Source organism: Natrix helvetica (assembly GCF_964273705.1).
Source record: "Natrix helvetica genome assembly, chromosome: 5".
Taxonomy (NCBI): Eukaryota; Metazoa; Chordata; class Lepidosauria; order Squamata; family Natricidae; genus Natrix; species Natrix helvetica.
In genome coordinates, this window is record NC_138551.1 from 151782417 (window position 1) to 151807055 (window position 24639).

The 24639-nt window shown below is 46.9% G+C and overlaps 3 protein-coding genes across 3 annotated transcripts in view; 1 reads left to right on the forward strand and 2 right to left on the reverse strand.

Annotated features, from left to right (window-relative positions):
* The window catches only part of C1QC (complement C1q C chain), a 326718-nt gene that overhangs the window by 18549 nt on the left and 283530 nt on the right, over positions 1-24639 (forward strand). The gene's annotated exons all lie outside the window — the stretch shown is intronic.
* SLC45A1 (solute carrier family 45 member 1) lies at positions 1130-16342 on the reverse strand. The gene is made up of 9 exons (XM_081954940.1): positions 16207-16342; positions 13348-13757; positions 12437-12529; positions 9987-10211; positions 7177-7901; positions 4728-4881; positions 3879-4055; positions 2652-2857; positions 1130-1555 (listed from the first exon to the last, which is right to left on the reverse strand). The coding sequence occupies exons 2-9, from the start codon at positions 13745-13747 to the stop codon at positions 1289-1291; spliced, it is 2247 nt and encodes a 748-aa protein (XP_081811066.1). The 5' UTR covers positions 13748-13757; positions 16207-16342; the 3' UTR covers positions 1130-1288.
* LOC309392746 (claudin-16-like) lies at positions 18775-21551 on the reverse strand (the record flags this gene model as incomplete). Its single annotated transcript, XM_081954176.1, has 4 exons — positions 21536-21551; positions 21243-21407; positions 20220-20414; positions 18775-18863 (listed from the first exon to the last, which is right to left on the reverse strand). Exons 2-4 carry the CDS (start codon positions 21364-21366, stop codon positions 18775-18777), a joined length of 408 nt encoding a protein of 135 aa, XP_081810302.1. The 5' UTR covers positions 21367-21407; positions 21536-21551.

Here is a 24639-nt window from a genome sequence, read left to right on the forward strand (position 1 = left end):
TTGATTTTTATGTTATTTATTATATTGTATTGTATTATATTGTATTATATTATCATATATTATCACATCACATATTTGTTATGTTATGTTGTTTTATGTTATGTTATGATATGATATTAATTATATATGATATATTATATTATATCATCATCACATCAGATCATATTTGTTATATGTTATGTTTTATGTTATGTTTTATGTTATGATATATGATATGATATGATATAATATGATGTATTATATGATATGATATGATATATTATATTATATTATTATATTATATTTATTATATTATATTACATTACATTACATTACATTACATTATATTATATTTATTATATTTATTATTTTATATTATATTATATTATATTATATTATCATCACATCACATATTTGTTATATGTTATGTTAAGTTTTATGATATGATATGATATGATATGATATGATATGATATGATATGATATGATATATTATATTATATTATATTATATTATATTATATTATATTATATTATATTATATTATATTATATTATATTATATTATATTATATTATATTATATTATATTATATTATATTAATTTTGGGCAGGTGTATTTTTTTTAATGCTTACAGTTTTAATGGTTCCCCTTGCGGTCAAATAGATGGTGCATAATTATTTTTCCCCGTCTAAATTAGTTTTTCTCTACTTCCTCAACTTTTGTGATATGTGGACTTCAACACCCAAATTCCCCAGACAGCCTATGTGAGTCTATATGAGTACAATTCCCAGAATTCCCCAGCCTCATGGTTTAAGACTTTACCTCCCAGAATCCCCTAGCCTTCATGCTTTAAGGCTTCGATTCCCAGAATTTCCCAGCCTGCATGCTTTAAAACTCAAATTCCCAGAATCCCCTAGCCTTCATGCTTTAAGACTTCAATTCCCAGAATCCCCCAGCTTGCATGCTTTAAGGCTTCGATTCCCAGAATCCCCCAGGCAGCATATTCCATAATATGAATTGGGAATTTTGCCCTCCTATTTCTGAGTCAATAAAAAAGGAGTAGCCCCCACTTGAGATCCAGAGCAGCAGGTTAAACTGGATGGCCTCTCAGACTCCTCCCTAACCCCTTTAACATTTTGATATTCTACCAAAAAAACCCAAAACCAAATCAGCCAACTTGGATATTTTATTTTTTATTAGATATGCATCTAGCATTATCCTTCCCCTCCCCCCATCAAAAAAAGGCAGAGAGAGAGCATGGCACATTGGGGCCCAAAATGCTATTTTTTGTTTTCTTTTTTGCACTCTTTCATACGGTCAGCATCAGAGGCTGCTGTTCATCAGCCAGGTCCTCCCCTGGAGGGATTTCGTAAAAGACGCAGAGCGAGGAATACAAGCAGCCCACGAAGGAGACCACACTGGCAAAGTACATGACCCCGTTGGCACTGCCCACGGCAGCTGTTAGAGGACCCATGACGATGGAGACCAGGATCTGGGCGAGGAAATATTGACAGCTCAGGAGGGAGATATCCACACCCATGCCTCGCTTAGTGCCGTCTTTGTCGGTGCCGGCAAACTGTTTCGAGAAAGAGAAAGAAAAAGAGAAAAAGACACACAGAGAGAAAGAGACACAGAGAGAGAGAGAGAGAGAGAGAGAGAGAGAAAGACACACAGAGAGAAAGACAGAGAGAGAGAAAGAGAGAGAGAAAGACAGAGAGAGACAGACAGAGAAAAAGACAGAGAGAGACACACACAGAGAGAGAGAGAGAGAAAGAGAGAGAGAGAGACAGAGAGAGAGAGAGAAAGACACACAGAGAGAAAGACAGAGAGAGAAAGAGAGAGAGAGAGAGAAAGACAGACAGAGACAGAGACAGAGAAAAAGACAGAGAGAGAAAGACAGAGAAAGAGAGACAGAGAGAGACACACAGAGAGAAAGAGAGAGAAAGAGAGACAGAAAAAAACAGAGAGAGAAAGAGAAAGAAAAAGACAGAAAGAGAGAAAGAGAAAGAGAAAGAAAAAAAGAGAGTGAAAGACGGAGACAGAGAGAGAAAGGGAGAGAGTGACAGAGAGAAAAAAAGACACAGAGAGAGACAGACAGAGAAAAAGACAGACAGAGAGAGAGAGAAAGAGAGAGAGAAAGAGAGACACACAGAGAGAAAAGAGAGAGAGAGAAAGACAGAGATAGAAAGAGAGAGAAAAAAGACAGAGAGAGGGAGAGAAAGAGAGAGAAAAAAGACAGAGAGAGAGAGAGAGAAAGAGAGAGACACACACAGAGAGAAAAGAGAGAGAGAGAGAAGATTAAAAGTTTTAAAAAATGGCAAAGCTTGGTTAGCTTCCTGCCCCAGATAACTGTATGGCAATATAACAAGAGATTATCGACAAAGATGCCTAGAAAATACCGTAATGATACAGCCGCGTTTCTCAATCTTGTGGGCCCATTGAAAGATGAGGGGACTTCAATTCCCAGAATCCCCCAGCCATTCCCCAGGGAATTCTGGGCGTTGAAGTCTTCAAACTGCCGTAGAGTACGACGTTCTCTCATTTTCTGAACCACTTCCCAATCCTTAGAGAGAGACGGTTCTTTTCTAAGGGACTTTCCCCCACCCCTCTCTAAGAGCCCTCTGCACATGCCCAGAGACCCTTGGGCCCAGGAATTGGAGCCATTGCCATACCTGCTTACTCTGATAGTAGTCGCACAGCAAGGAATAAGGCAGCGTGCAGAGGGTGGAAAACAATACGCCGTAGGTGACACAGAGCGAGAGGATTGCGTAGATATTCCGAGTCAAGGTAGCCAGACCGGTGCCCAGTCCGAAAACTAAATAGGCTATAAAATACAGTGTACGGATGCTGAAATATTCTTCCAGTTTTTCGAGGGAAGCTGCAAAGGAAGGGAAGTCGATTCAACCCAGCGCATGCCATACCTTTAAGCTGAGACAAACTGCAAATGCGTGAATTGCAAATAAATTGTTTCGAGTGAAGGAACCTAGCCCTGGTGTTTTCATCTATGCCTTTTTTAAATTAAAAAAAGTGTATTTCTTGTTTATGAGCCACGTTCAGTTTCATACAGGAGAAAGGAAGTGAAGGTGAAAGGAGGGAGGGAGGGGGGAGAGAGGAAGGAAGGAAATGGAGGAAAAAAAGAAAAGAAGGAAGCAGAGGGAGGGAGAAAGAGAAGAAGGGAGGGAGGGAGGAAGGAAAGGAAAGAAGGAGAGAGGAAGGGATAGAGGAAGAAAGAAAAGGAGTGATAGAGGAAAGGAGTAAGGAAGGACAGGATGGAAGGAAAGAGGAAGGAAGGAGAGAAGAAGGAAGGAAAGGAGGAAGGAAAGGAAGGAAGGAGAGTGATGGAGGAAGGGATGGAGGGAGCGAGGGAGGAAGGAAGGAAGGGAGGAAGGAAAGAGGAAGCAAGGGTGAAGGACAGGAGAAAGGGAGGGAGGGAGGAAAGGAGGAAGAAAGGAAGGAGAGAGGAAGGGACAAAGGAGAGAGGGAGGGACAGAGGAAGGAAAGGAAGGAAGGCAAGAGGGAGGGATAGAGGAAAGGATGAAGAAAGGACAGGAAAGAAGAAAGGAAGGAAGGAAGGAGAGAGGAAGGAAGAAAAGGAGGAAGGAAAGACAGGAAGGAAGGGAGCGAGCGAGGGAGGAAGGAAGGTGAGGAAGGGAGGAAGGAAAGAGGAGGGAAGGGTGAAGGAAAGGAGAGAGGGAGGGACGGAGAAAGGGAGGGACGAAAGGAGGAAGAAAGGAAGGAGATAGGAAGGGAGGGACGGACGGAGGAAAGGAGGAAGAGAGAGAGAAAGAAAGAAAGAAAAAGAAAGAGCTCAAGACATCCCCCCCTCTGAAAACCCACCGCCTGACACACACCCCCCATGTCATCCCCACGACACCCAAATCGAAACTCCCGCCGATTACCTGAATATAAGGCTGCACTGAAGGCATAAACACACATGCCCCAGCATCCCATGGTGACGCCGGCATTGTACCTCTGGCGCTCGTCTGAATCCGGGGCGGCCTTGGGGTTCCCTTGGTAGACCACCTCCCCCATGAAGTCGGTGTAGAAGAGAAGCATGCCTTCGAACGACAACCAGCCTGTGAGTGGACACAACACAGAACGCAACAGGTGTGTCTGAAAAGAGAGACATCACCAGAGGGGGGAAAAAGGAGAAGAAAGGAAGGATCGAGCAGAAGATGGTTAGAAGATGGTTTTTCAAAACAGGTTGGAGAATTGAGGGCCCTTCCAGAGCGTGATAAGCTACATTTCCCCGCCAGATACACAACAAACCAGGATTGGCCAGCCACGATTCTTGGATTGGTACCTGCAGCCAGTTTACATTCATGCAACCCCATTGGGATGTAGTTTAACCTACTGGCTGGCCTACCTCTCCTGGTTGTTGTGGGTTTAAGCCGTAGGACGAAGGAAAGTTGTAGAGATCTTTGTTTCTCAAACTCAGCCACCAGAGGACTTCAACTCCCAGAATCCATGCTGGCTGGCTGGGGAATTCTGGGAATTGAAGTCCAGTCATCTTCAAACTGCCATAGAGCAAGACATGATCTCATTTCTGGAAGTTGACATCACATCTTAAAGTTGTCAAAACTTCTCGTAGGTGAAGGAATCAAACCCATCTCCTTCTCTCTCTCTCTCTCTCTCTCTCTCTCTCTCTCTCTCTCTCTCTCTCTCTCTCTCTCTCTCTCTCTCTCTCTCTCTCTCCCTCCCTCCCTCCCTCCCTCCCTCCCTCTCTCTCTCTCTCTCTCTCTTTTTACCCAAGAAATGGTTGATGCAAAGGTTGCGAAGAACCTTTGGCATGTGACACACGGTGGAGCACAGGAGTTTTATCGACAGCGGCTGTTCGGGGACGTCGTTCAAGCCGTTCAATTCGCTCTCGTACTTAACGCCGTTCAGCAAAATGTTTGCCACCTGCATCACAAAATGGGTACTTAATCAAACGAGGAGCACAAGAAGCTCGCAAACAACAATGCAGTATGCCCCCCAAAATGATAACCTTGCTTGGGTCACAAATATAATATTATTGCAACGAGCTGAAGATGAATATCTCAAACAGAGTCTTAGATTTCCCAGGGTTCATTTTGTTCTGTTCTTCTTTTTTTTAATGTTATACAAAGAGTCGTTAGTCTATTGTAACTTTACGTTGGGTGGTTTTTCCAAGACAATCAAAGACATTCACTATAATGCAAGCGAAATTTCTTTGCCAGGGCTTCGCTTATGGAACAGGTTGTTTTTATTATTCTTGCAATTTTTCCCCTAAGTTTTCTGGGGGGTTTTCTCCCCTCCAGGAAAAATGCCCACCTGTTCAATGTGAAAAAAATTATTCACGTTTTCCACACTATTGTGCCTTTAATTAGAAGCTTCCGCCTCAAATGTTATTAGACATATGGTAAGCCAACGGTGTAAGGAATAGAATTGTCCATAGATGCCACTTAAAGAGGCCAACGTTTTAGTAGGCTAGATAAGAAAGAATGGCTAGCAAAACCTGGAGGGGAAGAAAAGCTTTTAATTAAAGTTGTAAGGGACGTTTGCTAAACTTAGTGATGGCTGCTGTTACTGAAGAAAGAAAAGAAAAGAAAAGAAAAGAAAAGAAAAAAGAAAAGAAAGAAAGAAAGAAAGAAAGAAAGGCATAAAAGAGAGAGAAAGCAAGAAAGGAAGGAAGGAAGGAAAGAAGGAAGGAAGGTCGCCACGATGTAGAAAAGATGTGGAGACTCTAGAAAGAGTGCAGAGAAGAGCAACAAAGATGATTAGGGGACTGGAGACTAAAACATATGAAGAACGGTTGCAGGAACTGGGTATGTTTAGCTTAAGAGAAAGAAGGACTAGGGGAGACAGGATAGCAGTCTTCCAATATCTCAGGGATTGCCACAAAGAAGAGAGAGTCAAGCTATTCTCCAAGGCACCTGAGGGGTAGAACAAGAAGCAATGGGTGGAAACTAATCAAGGAGAGAAGCAACTTAGAACTGAGGAGAAATTTCCTGACAGTTGGAACAATTAATCAGTGGAACAGAAGTTGCCTCCAGAAGTTGTGAATGCCCCAACACTGGAAGTCTTTAAGAAGATGCTGGATAGCCATTTGTCTGAAACGGTAGAGGGTTTCCTGCCTAGGCAGGGGGTTGGACTAGAAGACCTCCAAGGTCCCTTCCAACTCTACTATTGTATTGTATTGTATTGAAAGAGAAAGAAAGAAAAAAAGAAAGGAAGGACAGAAGGAAGATATGAAGGGAAAGGAGGAAAGAAAGGAAGGAAGGAAGGAAAGAAGGAAAGAAAAGAAAGAGAAAGAGAAAGAAAGAAAGGAAAGAAGGAAATAAAGAAGGGAGGAAGAAAAAGAAAGAAGGGAAGAAGGAAAGAAGAGAAAGAAGAGAAAGAAAAGGGAAAGAAAGGAAGGAAGGCATAAAAGAGAGAAAAAGTAAGAAAGGAAGGAAGGAAAGAAGGAAGGAAGGAAAGAGAAAGTAAGAAAAAAGAAAGGAAGAAGGAATGAATGAAGGGAAAGGAAGAAAGAAAGAAAGAAAGAAAGGAAGGAAGGAAGGAAGGAAGGAAGGAAAGAAAAGAAAAAGAAAGAAAGAAAGGAAAGAAGGAAATAAAGAAGGGAGGAAGAGAAAGAAAGAAGGAAAAGAAAGGAAGGAAGGAAGGAAGAAATGAAGGAATAAAAGAGAGAAAGTAAGGAAGGAAGGAAAGAAGGAAGGAAAGAAGGAAGGAAAGAAAGAGATAGATAGAAAAAAGACAGAAAGGAAGACAGAAGGAAGGAAAGAAAGGAGGGGAAGAAAGGAAAGAAAGAGAAAAAGGAAAGAAAGAAAAAGAGAAAGAAAGAAAGAAAGAAAGAAAGAAAGAAAGAAAGAAAGAAAGAAAGAAAGAAACACAGAGCCATCATTTCTTTTGACTGATTATACAGAATCAGAGGCCTGGAAACCATTTTCTTTACCTGTTAATTTAGGAAAACTGAGAAGCAAAGAGCAAAGAACACAAGGACAATCTCCTACGTATACTTTCTTTAGCATTTCGTTCTATGCAAAGGTACACTGCTTCGAAGCATGGAGGTTCTACAGAGGAATGCTAGGGGGAATCCATTTCGGCCTTTTTCAAAACCTGTCTTCCCCATCACAGCCTCACCTTTTTCCCGGCGTTTACCGCCGCAATGCATTTTTTGCATGGAGCAACGACAGGAGGCTCGAGCAAGTGAGCCTGGCTGCCTTTTTTCCACCTCACCTGTTGGCTGAACGTGACGTTCCTCCGCCTCGTGCTTTCCGGAAGATTCCCGGTGGTGATATCCGGGATCGCCAAAGTCTGCGGCCGTTTCAGGATCCCCGACGAACGGGGCTTCATCGCGTCCAAGGAGCCCACCCTCAGCCCTTCCCCGCCGTTTTCTCTGCTCTCCAATGCGCCATTTTCAGGACCGCGTAGCCCTTCTGGCGCTCGGGGCAGGCTGACGCTGACCCCCTGCCCCGGTAAGCTTCCCGGGATGGACAGGTAGCCGTCGGTCCCGCCGGTGAAGCAGTCGATGAGGACGCTGTCGATATTCGAGGTGCCGAAGGACGAGGCGAAATCGTTGAGCCCCGTCAACGAGCTGTCCCAGCTGATCAGGCTCCCGTACCTCGGGGTCAGGGGGCTGAGCGGAGACACGGGGCTGGTGAAGTTGGCGTACATACGGACTGGGTTTTGGGACCTGGCAGGGCTGTCCGGGGGACACTCCTCGAACAGGAGCGGCGGAGAAGGCGGGAGGGTCAGGTTTGGACTCTTCATGATGTTCTTCTGCTTGCCAAAAGACAGCAAGGAGCGTTCGGGGATGCTGAGCAAAGTCAAAATGGTGGCCAGCGTCAGGGTGATGGAGGTGAAGATGTAGATGACGCGCAGCTGCCCCCCCACGGTCTTCCCGAAGGCTGTACCGTTCCAGTGGATTCCACCCACGACGTAGCCAAAGCCACCGCCGAGTCCTGCGAGGAAGGAACCAAAGCCCCAGTTAGTCTTATTTCTGGAAAGTCCCCCTCTGCATCCTTAGGAAGAAACAACTCCTATTTTCCAGGAAAGGAAAAAGAGGCGGCTGCTTTGAAGAGTTCAAAGGACATGGATGTAGCTACTTTAAAGACTTCAAAACCAGTTGGATGCAGCTACTTTAAAAAGAGTTCAAAGCCAATGGATGCAGCTACTTTAAAGAGTTCACAGCCAATGGATGCAGCTACTTTAAAGAGTCAAAGCAAATGGATGCAGCTATGTTTTGATACCATCGACCATGGTATCCTACTGCGCCGGCTGGAGGGGATGGGAGTCGGAGGCACCGTTCTACGGTGGTTCGGCTCTTACCTCTCCGGCCGGATGCAATATGTGTTGACAGGGGGGCAGAGATCGACCCTGAGGCCACTCTCTTGTGGGGTGCCGCAGGGATCGGTCCTCTCGCCCCTTCTGTTTAATGCATATGTGAAGCCGCTGGGCGAGATCATCCGTGGTTTTGGGGTTGAATACCATCTGTACGCTGATGATACACAGCTGTACATTTCAACCCCAAACCACCCCAACGAGGCTGTCGAAGTGATGTCCTGGTGTTTGGAAGCTGTCGGGGTCTGGATGAGGGACAACAGACTCAAACTCAACCCCTCCAAGACTGAGTGGCTGTGGCTACCGGCACCTCGGTACAGCCAGCTGACCCCATCGCTGGCCGTAGGAGCAATTGCCCCCTGTGGAACGGGCGCGCAATTTGGGCGTCCTCCTAGATGCCCGACTGTCAATGGATGACCATGTGGCAGCCGTGGCAAGGGGGGCGTTCCACCAGGTTCGCCTGGTGCGCCAATTGCGCCCCCTACTGGACTGGGATGCCCTACACACAGTCACTCATGCGCTGGTGACGTCTCGCCTAGACTACTGTAATGCTCTCTACATGGGGCTTCCCTTGGGACGCGTCCGGAGACTGCAGCTAGTCCAGAACGCGGCCACGCGGGTTGTCATGGGAAGGTCTAGATACTCCCACGTATCACCGCTCCTGCGCGAGCTGCACTGGCTGCCTGTGGTTTTTCGGGTGCGTTTCAAGGTCCTGATTACTATCTTTAAAGCGCTCCATGGCACAGGACCTAGTTACTTGCGGGATCGCATCCTCCCACATACATCCCTGCGGCCAATCCGCTCTCACAGGGAGGGGCTTCTCCAGGTGCCGTCCACTAGGCAATGCCAGCGGGCGGCGCCAAGGAGTAGGGCCTTCTCTGTGATGGGCCCAACCCTCTGGAATGACCTCCCCCCCGACATTAGAACCACCATGGACTTCCGCTCCTTCCGACAAAAATTGAAGACTCACCTGTTTCGATTAGCTGGCCTGGCATAATTATAATTGTTACAACTGCTACCTCCTGGAAGTATACTCTCAACTGGTTATTTTAAGGGTAGTGTTTTAAATCTAATTGATTTTAGGGCTTTTAGAGCCATATTTTATTCTTCTACACAGTTCTTTTAATTTTTTAACCTCCTCCATGTGTATATGTATATTTATATTTATATCTGTACTTATTATATGTTATGTGTTGTGTGGACTGTACACCGCCCCGAGTCCCTTTTTGGGAGAGGGGGGCGGTTTAGAAATGCGAAGAATAAATAAATAAATAAATAAAATGTTAAAGAATTCAAAGCCAATGGATGCAGCTACTTTAAAGGGTTCACAGCCAATGGATGTAGCTACTTTAAAGGGTTCGAAGCCAATGGATGCAGCTACTTTAAAGCGTTCAAAACCAGTTGGATGCAGCCATTTTAAAGAGTCACAAACAGGTGGATGCGCTTATTTTAAAGCGGTCCAAACAGGTGGATGCAGCTACCTTGAAGATCACTAAACCAAATGGAGATAGCTACTTTCAAGAGTCACCAACAGTTGGATGCAGCTACTTTAAAGAATTGCAAATAGGTGTCTGATTCTTTTGCCTTAAATCAAAGCACAGATATTGGAGCTGCTGGACTACAACCTTTTGCTTGCTTCGGCTTTATGGCTGTGGGGAGCCACCTAACCATGTTTCAACCACCAGGCATTGTTGGGGAAAACTCACCAGCTAAAAGAGCGTGAATGTTGAGCGCCCGGTCTTGATCCGACGGGCGACAGACGTCAATCATGTAGGCATGGCTGGGGTTGTCGGCTGAATCGGCACAGAAATCCATCAAGATAACCCCGCAAATGGTCAGCGCGATGCCCCATTTGTGGTTGTTCCCTGTGTCCGAGACGGCAGCGCCAATATCCCGGCCGTTCAGCATCAGGGAGAGCCCCAACAACGCCCCTGCAGAGCAGACAGAAATGTCCACCAGAAGAACAGTATAGGATCACGCAAGCAACGGGCAATAACTTCCACATCCCCACCACCGTGCGTTTCTGCAAAGCTCCTGAACCTTGCTACAGGTAGTCCTCGACTTACAACAATTCACCTACTGACCATTCAAAGTTACAACGGCGCTGAAAAATGGAATGTCAGGCCTGCCGCCATCTTTTCTTTTGGATCTTTGGCCTGCCACACTTTCTATTCTTCTACTATGCCTTTTTCTATCGTGGGAAAATACGGAGTTAGATGATAGGCAGCCATAACAACATTCTTTCTAGAAAGCCAAGGTCATCCTTTGTCTCTGCACCTCTGCACCTGACCGGAACTGGATGGGTGGAAGCTGCCAGTGTGGCAGTGGAGAGATTGGACCATGGGATGGGCTCGTGAGTGTGGGGGCAAGGTCTTGAACTTTCAACTGGGTGGGGGAAACTGGGAAGCTTTCAGACTCGGGTTTTCCCAGATGTGCCAACATGGCTCTCTCAATAAATTGGAACTTTGAGCAATACTTTGCCTCGGACTCTGATTTAATTTTGGATGCTATTTGGAACCCTGACACAGGACTTGGGACCAATTTTCACAGTTACGGCTTTTGTATCCATGATAGTGGAATCAAAATTTAGACGCTGGGCAACGACTCGTATTTATGACGGTCACAGCATCCCAGGGTCGCGCGATTCCCCTTTTGCGACCTTTTGACCCGCCAGGTGGCTGGGGGAAGCCAGAATCACTTAACGCCTGGGTGACCAATCTCTCCGCTGCAGCGTTTCACTGAACAACGGTGGCCAGGAAGATCGTAAATGGGGCGAAACTCTACGAAACTTTACAAAAATGTCTCGCTGAACGACAGAAATTAGGGGCTCTTCGTGGTCGTAAGTCGAGGATTTCCTGTATTTTGCACCAGGGGTGAATTGATCAGGATTTGTTATGCGAAGAGTAGCCAGAATCGGACTGATTTCTTATGGGTCAGGCTGTCACTGAGCAAATAACACAATTCTAACCATGTCCTGATTTCTCTGATGTCACTATGACATCATTATGACCTCACTAGGGAATCCAGCTGTTGGTTTCTCCCTTCTTCTGACCTCGCTTCTAGAAGACCTCCAAGGCCCCTTCCAGCTCTATTCTGGTTGATCGATTGAAATGGTCTAGGGTCTCCTGCTTGAGCAGGGGATCAGACTAGAAGACCTCCAAGGTCCCTTCCAGCTCTGTTCTGATTGATGGATGGATTGGAATGGTCTAGGATCTCCTGCTTGAGCAGGGGGGGGGTCAGACTAGAAGACCTCCAAGGCCCCTTCCAGCTCCGTTACTCTACATTCTGAATAACTCCAAGCAAGGCTTCCATTGGGTACGGCATTCCTGTTCACCCCTTAAAACCCCCTTCCCAAAATGACCCTTTGACCTGCCCAAGGCTTAAATCTGCTGCAGATTCGGAGAGTGAGGAGGTTGGGGAGGAAGATGGGCCAGTCCTGGAGTCTGGGGAAGGCTCAGACGAGGGCTCTGTTTCGGAGGCAGAGAGGGGGCCATGGCCATATGCCAGTTATCAGCTGCCTTCGGAGTCAGACATCGGAGAGGCAGAAGAACATCTGGAGCCTGTTCCCAGTGTGCGCATGCGCGGAGCTGCCAGACGAAGGGAAGAGCTAAAGAATAGGGGTCGACTTGGGAGTAAGGCCACAGGTGGACGGTGAATGGCCCCTCCCAGAGGGAATAAAAGAGGAGCAACAGGGGAGTGGAGTTTGCAGGAGACCATTAGTTCATTCCTGCATTCTTGCCAAGTATTGCGGCGTCTGAAAAATATCAGCCTGGCCAGTCTCCAAGCCTGATAAAGGTCGCTAAGTGTGACCTATCTTGAAAGACTGTGGGAGAGGGAAGACTTGGCTGGAGAGGAATTCCCTGTCAATTAAATAAAAGGGGTTTATCGGGACGAGGACTCGGCTTCGTCCTGCTGGGGAAGCCTAGGTGAGAACATGTGCGAACACCTTCTCTTCCGCAAATGAGGGTCAATATCAGGCCACGATTAAGCGATCCCTTCCCTGCACCGTGTCCCAAGGCATTTCTCCAAACCAGATAAAGCAAGAAGCGAAACGCAGCTCCCCGCAAGCAGAAAGGTAGCGTGTCAGTATTTTAACTGGTTTTTTTTTGTGAGGGCTAGCTTTCTCAGTGCAAGGAGACCCCGCCCCTCCAATTACCGATTGCCAGAACAAGGATGAAAGGTCTTCTCCGACCCATTGGGGAAGAGCACCGGTCACTCCAAGCCCCCAGTAAGGGCTGCAGCAAGAAACCTGGGAGAAAAAGAAAGAAAATTGGAGGTGACTCGGCTGTCACAGAACTCTTCTCCTTGGTTTTATATGTCCTGACAGTGTTACCAACACTGTCAGGACATATAAAAAGAGAACAGATTCCCACACCCTTCCAGCACTGATGATGTTACCCAGTTGGGTAATAAAACGTCTGCAAGAAAATAAGTTCAGGGAACACCAAGGACTCCACAGGCCTCCTCTTCCTCCTCCCCCTCTTTCTTCCCCCTCTTCTCTTTCTCCTACTCTTCTTCCTACCCCTCCCCATCTGCTCACTCACCTCCAGCAAAGTCTTTCAAGAGAGGATTTACGGTCACAGAACTTATCTGGCTTGGAGAGCTGCCAGGCCGATCTCTGCAAAGTCTCCAAACCAATTAAGCGAACTAACAGTCTCCTGCAAACTCCACTCCCCTTCCGCTCCCCTTTTATTCCCTCTGGGAGGGGCCATTCATCGTCCACCTGTGGCCTTCCTCCTAAATCGACCCCTGTTCTTTAGCTCTTCTCTTCGTCTTGCAACTCTACACATGTGCACACTGGGAACAGGCTCCAGCTGTTCTTCTGCCTCACTGATGTCTGACTCCGAAGGCAACTGATAACTGTCAGACGGCCCTGGACCCCTCTCTGCCTCCGACACAGAGCCCTCCTCAGAGCCTTCCCCAGACTCCAGGACTGGCCCAGGTTCCTCCCCAACCCTCCTCACTCTCCGAATCTGCTGCCAGCTCCGCTGGCGGGCCACAACAACAACGGAAACGTGCAACATTTCAGACTTTTCACAACCGGCTCCCCGATTTTAACTGCCTCACCCAGAATTGGACTGATAAACCACACCATGCCGTACAGCTGATCCGGCAGGCCCATCTGTAGCAGAGCCGGCGTGACGTAGGCTGTCTCCATGGCGTAACTGAACTCGATCCCAAACAAGATGCAGCCGTTGAACAGCAGTTCCAAGAAAGATCTCTCCGGGTGGATCTCTGCGAAAGGGACACGGTCCTTGGGGCAGGGGGTGTTGGGGGGAGGCGGCGGGGAGGGCCGGATAGATTTCCTCCGCTTCGGATGCCTTTTGAAGTTGTTGGCCCGGTGGCTGATGTGCCGCGGGACCGAGCCGGAATAATGCACCACTTGAGTCCTCCAGAGTTCCGGCGAAGAGACGGTGGGGAAGAGCAATTCGCTGGACGGGCTTGCGAGGATGGTTGGGGCGGTCATGTTGGACTTGCTGGAAGGAAGAGAGACGAGCGAGTTTACTTGTAGGAGATGACCAGGCTGAGTCCGAGGGAGGGAGGAGTCAAACACGTCATTAGCCTAGAATCCCTTCGTTTCCCACAAGCAATCTAAGCCCAGCGCGCCTTGAATTCCTTCGACTCTTATCCTCCGCTAATTCACTTTGAATGGTGATAATTTGGATTCTTGTAGAGAGCTTAAACTTGCAATAAATCTTTATATTCATTTGAACTGCCTGATTTTCCTGCCCTTGACATTTCTTTCTTTCTTTCTTTCTTTCTTTCTTTCTTTCTTTCTTTCCTTCCTTCCTTCCTTCTTTCTTTCTTTCTTTCCTTCCTTCCTTCCTTCCTTCCTTCCTTCCTTCTTTCTTTCTTTCCTTCCTTCCTTCCTTCCTTCCTTCCTTCCTTCCTTCCTTCCTTCCTTCCTTCCTTCTTTCTTTCTTTCTTTCTTTCTTTCTTTCTTTCTTTCTTTCTTTCTTTCTTCCATTTGTCTGAAGTGGTGTAGGGTTTTCTGCCTAGGCAAGGGGTTGGACTAGAAGACCTCCAAGGTCCCTTCCAACTCTGCTATTCTATTCTATTCTTTCTATCTCTTTCTGTCTGTCTCTCTATGTGTGTCTCTTTTTCTTTTTCTCTTACTCTTTTTGTCTCTCCCCCCCCCCTCTGTCTCCTTGTCTCTTTCTTTTTCTATCTTTCTCTGACTTCCTCCCACTCTTTCTCGGCCTGTCTCTCTTTCTCTCTTTTTCTCTCCCACTCTCTCTGTTTCTTTCTTTCTTTCTTTCTTTCTTTCTTTCTTTCTTTCTTTCTTTCTTTCTTCTCTTTGTCTCTCTCTGTCTCTCTCTCTGTCTTTCTCTCTGTCTCTCTCTGTCTTTTTCTCTCTCTCTCTTTTTCTCTCTCTGTCTCTCTCTCTCTCTCTCTTTCTCTCTCTCTCTCTTTGAAATGAAACAAAATGAAACACAAGCGTGCATTCAACCCTAACAACAACCTCAACAAAAGTGTACAAAAAAAGAGAGGAAAAAGCGATCGACTAAATTTAACATTTAACATTTAGGATCCACCTTCGCCGGTTGCTGGGGGTGGGAGCAGGGGGGAGAATCAATAAAGCATCCCAAGTTTTAAAAGGGAACTCAAAATAAGAAAAGAGAAACAGAATTTAGTCATGGATAGGAAGAATATATTTGAAACCTTAAGCGGATATATTTATCATATTTAATTCCTATAGCTAGAAAAAGGGTTATATAATGTGAGCAAAGTTTGACCAGTTCGGAATGTTGTTAATAAAGCTAAAAAAATGCTAAATGCTAGCCAGCAAATAGAAATATCTCTAGCCATATATTTCATCCACTTTGCTAAATGTTGGCTTGCAAAGAAAATATATATGTACGAGTATGATGTCATTTTTCTATCTGGCACTTCAAATTGCTGTGTTCACACATTTGAACTTGGCCTGCTAATATATAAATTCTTTCCATCGCTTATCCCCTCTTTTTTCTTTTCTTTTTTTAATCCACTTTGCTTCTTCTCAATTGGAAAGCTAAGCCTATCATCTCCCTGATATGCCAGATTTCTACGCGTGGGGATGGCTGTTTTTACTGAGCTGGCTTTTGTTCCTGCTGAGTCTAAAGAGAGGCAGCCAAATATTTTGATTTGGGAAGCCGATCGATGAAGATCCAAAAAAAGAGAAAAGACTGCCTGAACTAAAATGACCCCTTAAATCTGGATGGAGGATGCAGTGACATACAAAACATTTTATGACTTATCTGAAGGCAGGACAAGAAGCAACGGATGGAAACTAATCAAGAAGAGAAGCAACCTGGAATTAAGGAGAAACTTCCTGACGGTGAGGACAATTCACCAGTGGAACAACTTGCCACCAGAAGTTGTGGCTTCTCCATCACTGGAGGCTTTTAAGAAGAGATTGGACATCCATTTGTCTGAAATGGTCTAGGGTTTCCTTCTTGATCAGGGGGCTGGACTAGATGACCTCCAAGATCCCTTCCAGCTCTATTCTGATTGATTGATTGAAATGATCTAGGTCTCCTGCTTGAGCAGGGCGTTGGTCTAGAAGACCTCCAAGGCCCCATCCGACCCTATCAGTCTTCCCTCTGCTTCCCTCTGCTCAGAAACCTAAAATCAAGAGGACTAGAAACTCGGGGGGGGGGGAATCAGCCCAGGGGAGCAAATGCAGAGAGCATCTCACTCCTGGCCTTGGCAAGCAATTTTAATTTGGGGAGTGGGGAGGAGGGATTGAGGGAAGGGTAGGAAAATCGTGGCCCATTTGGGAAGGGGGGAGTCTGGATACGGGACCCCCAATTTTCTCTTTGTCTCTCTCCCCCCCCCCAAGCCAAAAAGATGGGGGAGATGCAGATGGGACGGAGGATGCTGAGCTCCTGTATCCTCTGCAGGGCCTGGAGACGAGGCGGTTGGGTACCAATCGGGAAGTCTCACCTGGATCACGGGGGATGAAGGAGCATCCTTAGGAGTGGAATTCCTGGCAGAGATCAGGGGTCCAGCTGCCCTGCGAACTTCGTCCTGCGCCCCCTCCCCATAAGGAGAGCTGGGGGTTCAGGCTGGGAGGTGATGTCACCAGCCTCCGCCCTCCTCTGCTCCCCTCCCCACCTCTGCAGATACCCGCCCACTTTCTCCCCCACTCCCTTTCCTCTTAAAGGGACAGGACAGCAGGAAATCCCAGCCTCTCTGCTTTACACCTGGTGGGTGGGGTGGGAAATGGGATCCATGAAATAAATTCTATCTCTCTATCATCTATCATTTATCGTCTATCTATATCAATCTTTCTCTCTTCTCTCCCTTCCTTTTCTTCCTCTCTCTCTCTCTCTCTCTCTCTCTCTCTCTCTCTCTCTCTCATCTTTCTATCTTTCTTTCTCTCTCTCATATCTGTCTGTCTGTCTGTCTTTCTCTCATCTCTCTCTCTCTCTACCATCTATTATCTCTCTGTCTCTCTGTCATCTATCATCTGTCATCCATCCATCCATCTATCCATCCATCCATCCATCCATCCATCTGTCATCTATCTATATCAATCTTTCTCTCTCTTCTCCCTTCCTTCCTTCCTTTTCTTCCTTCCCCTCTCTCTCTCATCTATCTTTCTTTCTCTCTCTCATATATATCTGTCTGTCTGTCTATCTTTCTCTCATCTCTGTCTCTCTATCATCTATCATCCATCCATCTGTCATCTATCTATATCAATCTTTCTCTCTCTTCTCCCTTCCTTCCTTTTCTTCCTTCCTTCCTCTCTCTCTCACATACACATCTTTCTATCTTTCTTTCTCTCATATCTATCTCCTTTATCTGTCTGTGTCTGTCTATCTTTCTCTCAGATCTATCTATCTACCTATCTACCTATCTCTCTATCTCTATCTCTCTATCTCTCTCTATATCTATCTATCTATCTATCTATCTATCTATCTATCTATCTATCTATCTATCTATCTCTAATCTCTCTCTCTCTCATATCTATCTATCATCTATCTATATAAATCTTTCTCTCTCTTCTATCCCTCCCATACCTTCCTTCCTTCCTCTCTCTCCCTTCCTCTCTCCTTCCTCTCTTCTCTCTCTCTCTCTCTCTCTCTTTCTTTCTTTCTTTTCTGGAGTAGGTGGAGCTGTCCAGCTTTGGCTGTGCAGCCTAGCGGTGAAAGAGCTGGGTTTTTGTCCGGTCCTGACAAACCATGATCCCAGGTTCAAGAATAGCAAGGAGACGTGACCTGCCGTGTTCCTTCAGCCCAGCCTGCTGGGTGGCGTAGTTGTTTGTGAGACCTGCTAACAGGGGCACTTCCTACCCCAACGATTGTGTGAACGAAACGTGGGAGAAAAATCACAGGTTCTATTTATTTCCTGTTTTTGCTTGGATTTCCCCCTGCAATAACCCTGCAAGGTAGGCTGGGCTGAATCATTAGTCTAAATATTTGGACAAGAGAGGAATCCAAGTTAAAGTATAAAATCCTAGACTGGAAGATTGGTGGGGATCTTAAAGATCATCTAGTCCAACCCCCCCCACCTCCAGCAGAGGTCCCAAGATCTGTAGAGACCTCAGCTTGGAGTCCAGCGTGTGAAATATATTGGTGCAACATTGCAACGTGTAAATCTTGCTGACGTTGTGTGTGCAATCGATTATGTGGCCACAGCAGGAAGGAAGTGAGCGGAAGGGGAAAAGTGGAAGACACGCCCCTTTTTATTACATCGGCCAATGAGGCTCTCAGGATGGAGACAAGGATGTGCCAATGAGATCCTTAAGCCAAGCATTGTTGGCCTGTGGAACTCACTGCCACAGCAAAGTAAAATAATAAAATTCAGTAATAAAAACATAAAATAAAATCTTTTTTTTTAAAAAAAAAAATTATTTCTATTTACGGACATTCCCCGAAGTCTAAGACAGATTTCTTCTTTCACGGCGGATATTTGCCGAAGGATGGAAGGACGAGGAAAGAGAGAAAACGACGGGAAGGAACAAACAGTCCTCGATTTACAGTGGTTCGTTTAGCGACCGTTCCAAGTCACAACGGCACGGTGAAAAGGGACTTATGACTGGTTTTCCCACTTAACGACCATTGGAGCAAACCCCCACCCCACCCCCGTGATCAAAATCCACATGCTTGGTGACCGGTTCATATTTGCGACGGCCGCAGCGTTCCTCGGAGTCACGTGATCCCTTTTAGCGACAAGCAAAGTCAAACAGGTATTGCTTAACGACCGTGTTGCTAATGGAACCCCCGCAACGATTCCCTTAAGGACTGCAGCCAGAAAATGCCGTGCATGGGGCAAGATTAAAAATGTCTCGCTTAGCAACGGAAGTGTGGGGGCTCAACTGGGGTCGTAAGATGAGGACTAGCCCTGCAATTGCACGAGTTCAAAACAAGACAAGCTGTTGGGAGATTCCCCCCACCACCCGCCAAGCTTAGTGTAGATAGAGACCCTAACCGTATTCTCTTTTAAAGCATCTCCTGTTGGCCTCCCCAAAATCCGGGATGGGGGAGACGGGGAGCGCCAGTTTCCACCTCAGACGCGGGAAGCCACGGCGTACATCTTGGAAGTCGATCGCTGCACAGCTGGGAGGCCACCTCGAGACTTCCTGCCCAGGTCCGCTCCTATTTAATGACCAGGAAGCAAAGTTCGTTTTGCGACGGGGTGAAACGGGATTCTGTTTTGAATGGGTTTTCATTTGGATCCATCCATCAGAATAGAAATGGAAAGGACCTTGGAGGTCTTCTAGTCCAGCCCCCTGCTCAAGCAGGAGACCCTAGACCATTTCAATCAATCAATCAATCAATCAATCAATCAGAATAGAGCTGGAAGGGACCTTGGAGGTCTTCTAGTCCAACCCTCTACTTAAGCAGGAGACCTCTAGGCCATTTCAATCAATCAATCAATCAATCAATCAACCAGAATAGAGCTGGAAGGGACCTTGAAGGTCTTCAATCAATCAATCAATCAATCAATCAATCAGAATATAGCTGGAAGGGACCTTGGAGGTCTTCTAGTCAGCCCTCTGCTCAAGCAGGAGACCCTAGACCATTTCAATCAATCAATCAATCAATCAATCAGAATAGAGCTGGAAGGGACCTTGGAGGTCTTCAATCAATCAATCAATCAATCAGAATAGAGCTGGAAGGGACCTTGGAGGTCTTCTAGTCCAACCCTCTACTTAAGCAGGAGACCTCTAGGCCATTTCAATCAATCAATCAATCAATCAATCAATCAATCAATCAATCAACCAGAATAGAGCTGGAAGGGACCTTGAAGGTCTTCAATCAATCAATCAATCAATCAATCAATCAGAATATAGCTGGAAGGGACCTTGGAGGTCTTCTAGTCAGCCCTCTGCTCAAGCAGGAGACAATAGACCATTTCAATCAATCAATCAATCAGAATAGAGCTGGAAGGGAACTTGAAGGTCTTCTAGTCCAACCCCCTGCTCAAGCAAGAGACCCTAGGCCATTTCAATCAATCAATCAATCAATCAGAATACAGCTGGAAGGGAACTTGGAGGTCTTCAATCAATCTATCTATCTATCAGAAGAAAGCTAGAAGGCACTTTGGAGGTCTTCTAGTCCAACCCCCTGCTCAAGCAAGAGACCCTAGGCCATTTCAATCAATCAATCAATCAATCAGAATACAGCTGGAAGGGAACTTGGAGGTCTTCAATCAATCTATCTATCTATCAGAAGAAAGCTGGAAGGCACTTTGGAGGTCTTCTAGTCCAACCCCCTGCTCAAGCAAGAGACCCTAGGCCATTTCAATCAATCAATCAATCAATCAGAATACAGCTGGAAGGGAACTTGGAGGTCTTCAATCAATCTATCTATCTATCAGAAGAAAGCTAGAAGGCACTTTGGAGGTCTTCTAGTGAAGGTCCCCAACCGGTCAATTGGGGGTCAATTTGAAGTATTGACCATCAACGGAATAAACCCATTGGGAAGTGTCGAGGTACCCATTTCACTGACCTGGAGAGGAAGAACGGAGGCAGCACCATAGCAGCAGGCAGGCGCCTAAGTTTCCGGCCGAGCCGATCAGGCCCAGCCAACAGGACCACCCGAAGTCTTGGTGGACGTCCAGAAAGACGTTGTGGGGCACGTGGGCTGCCCTCTCCATGTAGGCGTTGATGGCGTACCAGAGGGAGCCCACCAGCCCCAGCACACCTGGGCAGGGAGGGCAAAGGGGCGGGGGGTGGAGAAAAGGACCGTCATTATTTCAGGCAAAACTGAACGAAATTCTCCCAAGGAGAAGAGAGAAGGAAGGAGATGTCAGTCCTCGCACCTTCATCCACTCATTGCAGGAAGTCCTAGATGTACAACCGCCATGCAGGCAGCACCACGTTTCTGTCGCTAAGCGAGACAGGCGTGCATTTTTTTGCTACCGTTGTTAAGCAAATCCCTGCCGTTGTTCGATCAGTCACAATCAGTCGTTCAGTGAACCTGGCTTCCCCCCCTGTCGACGTTACCGGTCGCAAAAGGGGATCGCGTGACACCCCCTCCCCCCCCGGACGCTAATACCCCCACCAGCCCTAGAAAAATGGGACTTATGACTGTTTTTCACACTTATGACCATCACGTGATGAAAATTCAGAGGTTTGGCCACTGACTCGTATTTAAGACCCTTTTGTGACCTTCTGATGAGCAGAGTCAATGGGAAAGCCTGATTCGCTTAACAACCGCGTGACTAACGTAACGGCTGAAGTGATTCGCTTAACGACAGTGGCGGGAAAGGTCGTTAAAAACGGGGCGAAGCTCACTCGATGTTGTGGTCGTAAGTCGAGGACTGCCTTTATTCCTCCAATCATCCCCTGCAACCCTTCGCAGCTCGCCTCCAGCAAGCCAAGGGAAGCCATATTCGCTTAACAACCATGTGATTCACTTAACAACTGCTATGATTTCCCAGCGATTGTCTTAACAACCTTGGGGGAAAAAAGGTGGTGCATTCGTAAAACAAGGACCAGACATATATGCGAAGCGACCGAGATCGCTTACCTCCGGTCCCGAGTGCCAATCCAGCTGCCGAATGCATCTTCCGTTTCATCCGTGGCTCATCCAGGAAGATTTTGACGCACTCAAGGCCTCCCACCAAAAGGATCAGGGCGCAGCCCGAAAGCATGTCCGAAGTAATCAACAAAGCCCTGGTCACCACGATTTTCACTGCAGGGGAGCAAAGTTAACAGAAATAACAGGAAAACTGAATTGGAAGGGGCCCTAGAGGTCATCTAGCCCAACCCCCTGCTCAGGCAGAAGACACTTTGATACAGAATAACAGGATTGGAAGGGACCTTGGAGGTCATCTAGCCCAACCCCCTTTTTCAAGCAGGAAACACTTCGATACAGAATAACAGGGTTGGGAGGGACCTTGGAGGTCATCTAGCCCAACCCCCTTCTCAAGCAGGAGAGTAACTTTGATACAGAATAACAGGGTTGGAAGGGACCTTGGAGGTCATCTAGCCCAACCCCCTTCTCAAGCAGGAGACACTTTGATACAGAATAATAGGGTTGGAAGGGACCTTGGAGGTCATCTAGCCCAACCCCCTTCTCAAGCAGGAGAGTAACTTTGATACAGAATAACAGGGTGGAAGGGACCTTGGAGGTCATCTAGCCCAACCCTCTTCTCAAGCAGGAGAGTAACTTTGATACAGAATAACAGGGTTGGAAGGGACCTTGGAGGTCATCTAGTCCAACCCCCTTCTCAAGCAGGAGAGTAACTTTGATACAGAATAACAGGGTTGGACGGGACCTTGGAGGTCATCTAGCCCAACCCTCTTCTCAAGCAGGAGAGTAACTTTGATACAGAATAACAGGGTTGGACGGGACCTTGGAGGTCATCTAGCCCAACCCCCTTCTCAAGCAGGAGAGTAACTTTGATACAGAATAACAGGGTTGGGAGGGACCTTGGAGGTCATCTAGCCCAACCCTCTTCTCAAGCAGGAGAGTAACTTTGATACAGAATAACAGGGTTGGACGGGACCTTGGAGGTCATCTAGCCCAACCCTCTTCTCAAGCAGGAGAGTAACTTTGATACAGAATAACAGGGTTGGACGGGACCTTGGAGGTCATCTAGCCCAACCCCCTTCTCAAGCAGGAGAGTAACTTTGATACAGAATAACAGGGTTGGGAGGGACCTTGGAGGTCATCTAGCCCAACCCCCTTCTCAAGCAGGAGAGTAACTTTGATACAGAATAACAGGGTTGGATGGGACCTTGGAGGTCATCTAGCCCAACCCTCTTCTCAAGCAGGAGAGTAACTTTGATACAGAATAACAGGGTTGGACGGGACCTTGGAGGTCATCTAGCCCAACCCCCTTCTCAAGCAGGAGAGTAACTTTGATACAGAATAACAGGGTTGGGAGGGACCTTGGAGGTCATCTAGCCCAACCCTCTTCTCAAGCAGGAGAGTAACTTTGATACAGAATAACAGGGTTGGACGGGACCTTGGAGGTCATCTAGCCCAACCCTCTTCTCAAGCAGGAGAGTAACTTTGATACAGAATAACAGGGTTGGGAGGGACCTTGGAGGTCATCTAGCCCAACCCCCTTCTCAAGCAGGAGAGTAACTTTGATACAGAATAACAGGGTTGGGAGGGACCTTGGAGGTCATCTAGCCCAACCCCCTTCTCAAGCAGGAGAGTAACTTTGATACAGAATAACAGGGTTGGGAGGGACCTTGGAGGTCATCTAGCCCAACCCCCTTCTCAAGCAGGAGAGTAACTTTGATACAGAATAACAGGGTTGGGAGGGACCTTGGGGGTCATCTAGCCCAACCCTCTTCTCAAGCAGGAGAGTAACTTTGATACAGAATAACAGGGTTGGGAGGGACCTTGGGGGTCATCTAGCCCAACCCCCTTCTCAAGCAGGAGAGTAACTTTTATACAGAATAACAGGGTTGGAATGGACTTTAGAGGTCATCTAGCCCAACCCCCTTCTCAAGCAGAGCCTATCCCATTTCAGAGAAAGGGTTCTCCAGCCTCTTCTTAAAAACCTCCAGTGATGCAGCGCCCACAACTTCTGGTGGCAAGTTGTTCCACAGGTTTTTTTTTTAACCCCTCACTGTTAGGACATTTCTGCTTAGTTCAAGGTTGCTTCTCTCCATGGTTAGTCCTCAACTTACAACCATTCATTTAGTGACTGTTCAACATTACAAGATCACTCCCCCAAAAAAGTGACTCCAGACCGTTCTTCACACTTACGACTGTAGCGGCATCTCCATGGTCACAATTCACACGCTCAGCAACTGACTCGTAATTACGACGGACGCTATATTCTGCCGGGGCTCCCGTTTGACCCCCTTTGTGCGATATTCTGACGGGCGAAATCAACGGGAAAACCAGATTCGCTCCACAACTATGTCACTAACGTAACCGCTGCGAGGATTCGTCGTAAAACGAAGCCGAACTCGCTTAGCGCGTGTCTTGCTGAGCCACAGGGAGTTGTAAGTCGAGGAATAACTACGCGAAGATAAATCCCAGCCCTTCCAAATAGCATTTTTTTCCCTGAATCTATGAGGGTCTATTTTTGGAGGTGCACTAATATTTTGAGGCCCATCTAAGTTGGATGGAATTAAACGGAATTAAATGAAATATATTGAATTAAACCACTTACTGGGCTGTTCGGCCAAAATGGAGTCGTACTGGTCACAGGTCTTAATGCCGTCTTGGACGTTAGTCACGCATTTCCGCCAGAGGCCTTGGCACTTGTGGCTGACCTAGGAAAGAAAGGGGGGTGATGGGCCTAGGATTTGCGGGGAGTCCTCGATTTACGTCTGTTGGAACAGGCGACGGACTCGGCCGACGGTACTTGCGACGCCGTTTGGCCGACATCTGGGGTCCATGTGATTGCATTTTGGGTGCCTGACTTTAAGGCCGCTGTCGTATGATGCCAATTTGTGACGGTTTTGGTAGAAATCAATCACCGGGAGACTGGGAGTTCTAGTCCCATCTTACCCATGAAAGCCAGCTGGGTGACTTTAGTCAATCACCAGGAGACTGGGAGTTCTATTCCCACCTTAGCCATGAAGGCCAGCTAGATGATTTTGGACCAATTACCTGGAGACTGGGAGTTCTAGTCCTGCCTTAGCCCTGAAAGGCAACTGGGTGACTTTGAACCAATCACCAGGAGACTGGGAGTTCTAGTCCCACCTTAGCCATGAAGGCCAGCTGGGTGACTTTGAACCAATCACCAGGAGACTGGGAGTTCTAGTCCCACCTTAGCCATGAAGGCCAGCTGGGTGACTTTGAACCAATCACCAGGAGACTGGGAGTTCTAGTCCCACCTTAGCCATGAAGGCCAGCTGGGTGACTTTGAACCAATCACCAGGAGACTGGGAGTTCTAGTCCCACCTTAGCCATGAAGGCCAGCTGGGTGACCTTGAACCAATCACCAGGAGAC

Coding starts and splice junctions, on each gene's coding strand:
- SLC45A1 (XM_081954940.1), bottom strand. CDS start 13,747: ATGACCGCCCCAACCATCCTCGCAAGCCCGTCCAGCGAATTGCTCTTC. Junction 12,530..13,347: donor GTTTATCAGTCCAATTCTGG/GTGAGGCAGTTA, acceptor TTTTTCTCCCAG/GTTTCTTGCTGCAGCCCTTA. Junction 10,212..12,436: donor CATCCTTGTTCTGGCAATCG/GTAATTGGAGGG, acceptor TCTGCTCTGCAG/GGGCGTTGTTGGGGCTCTCC.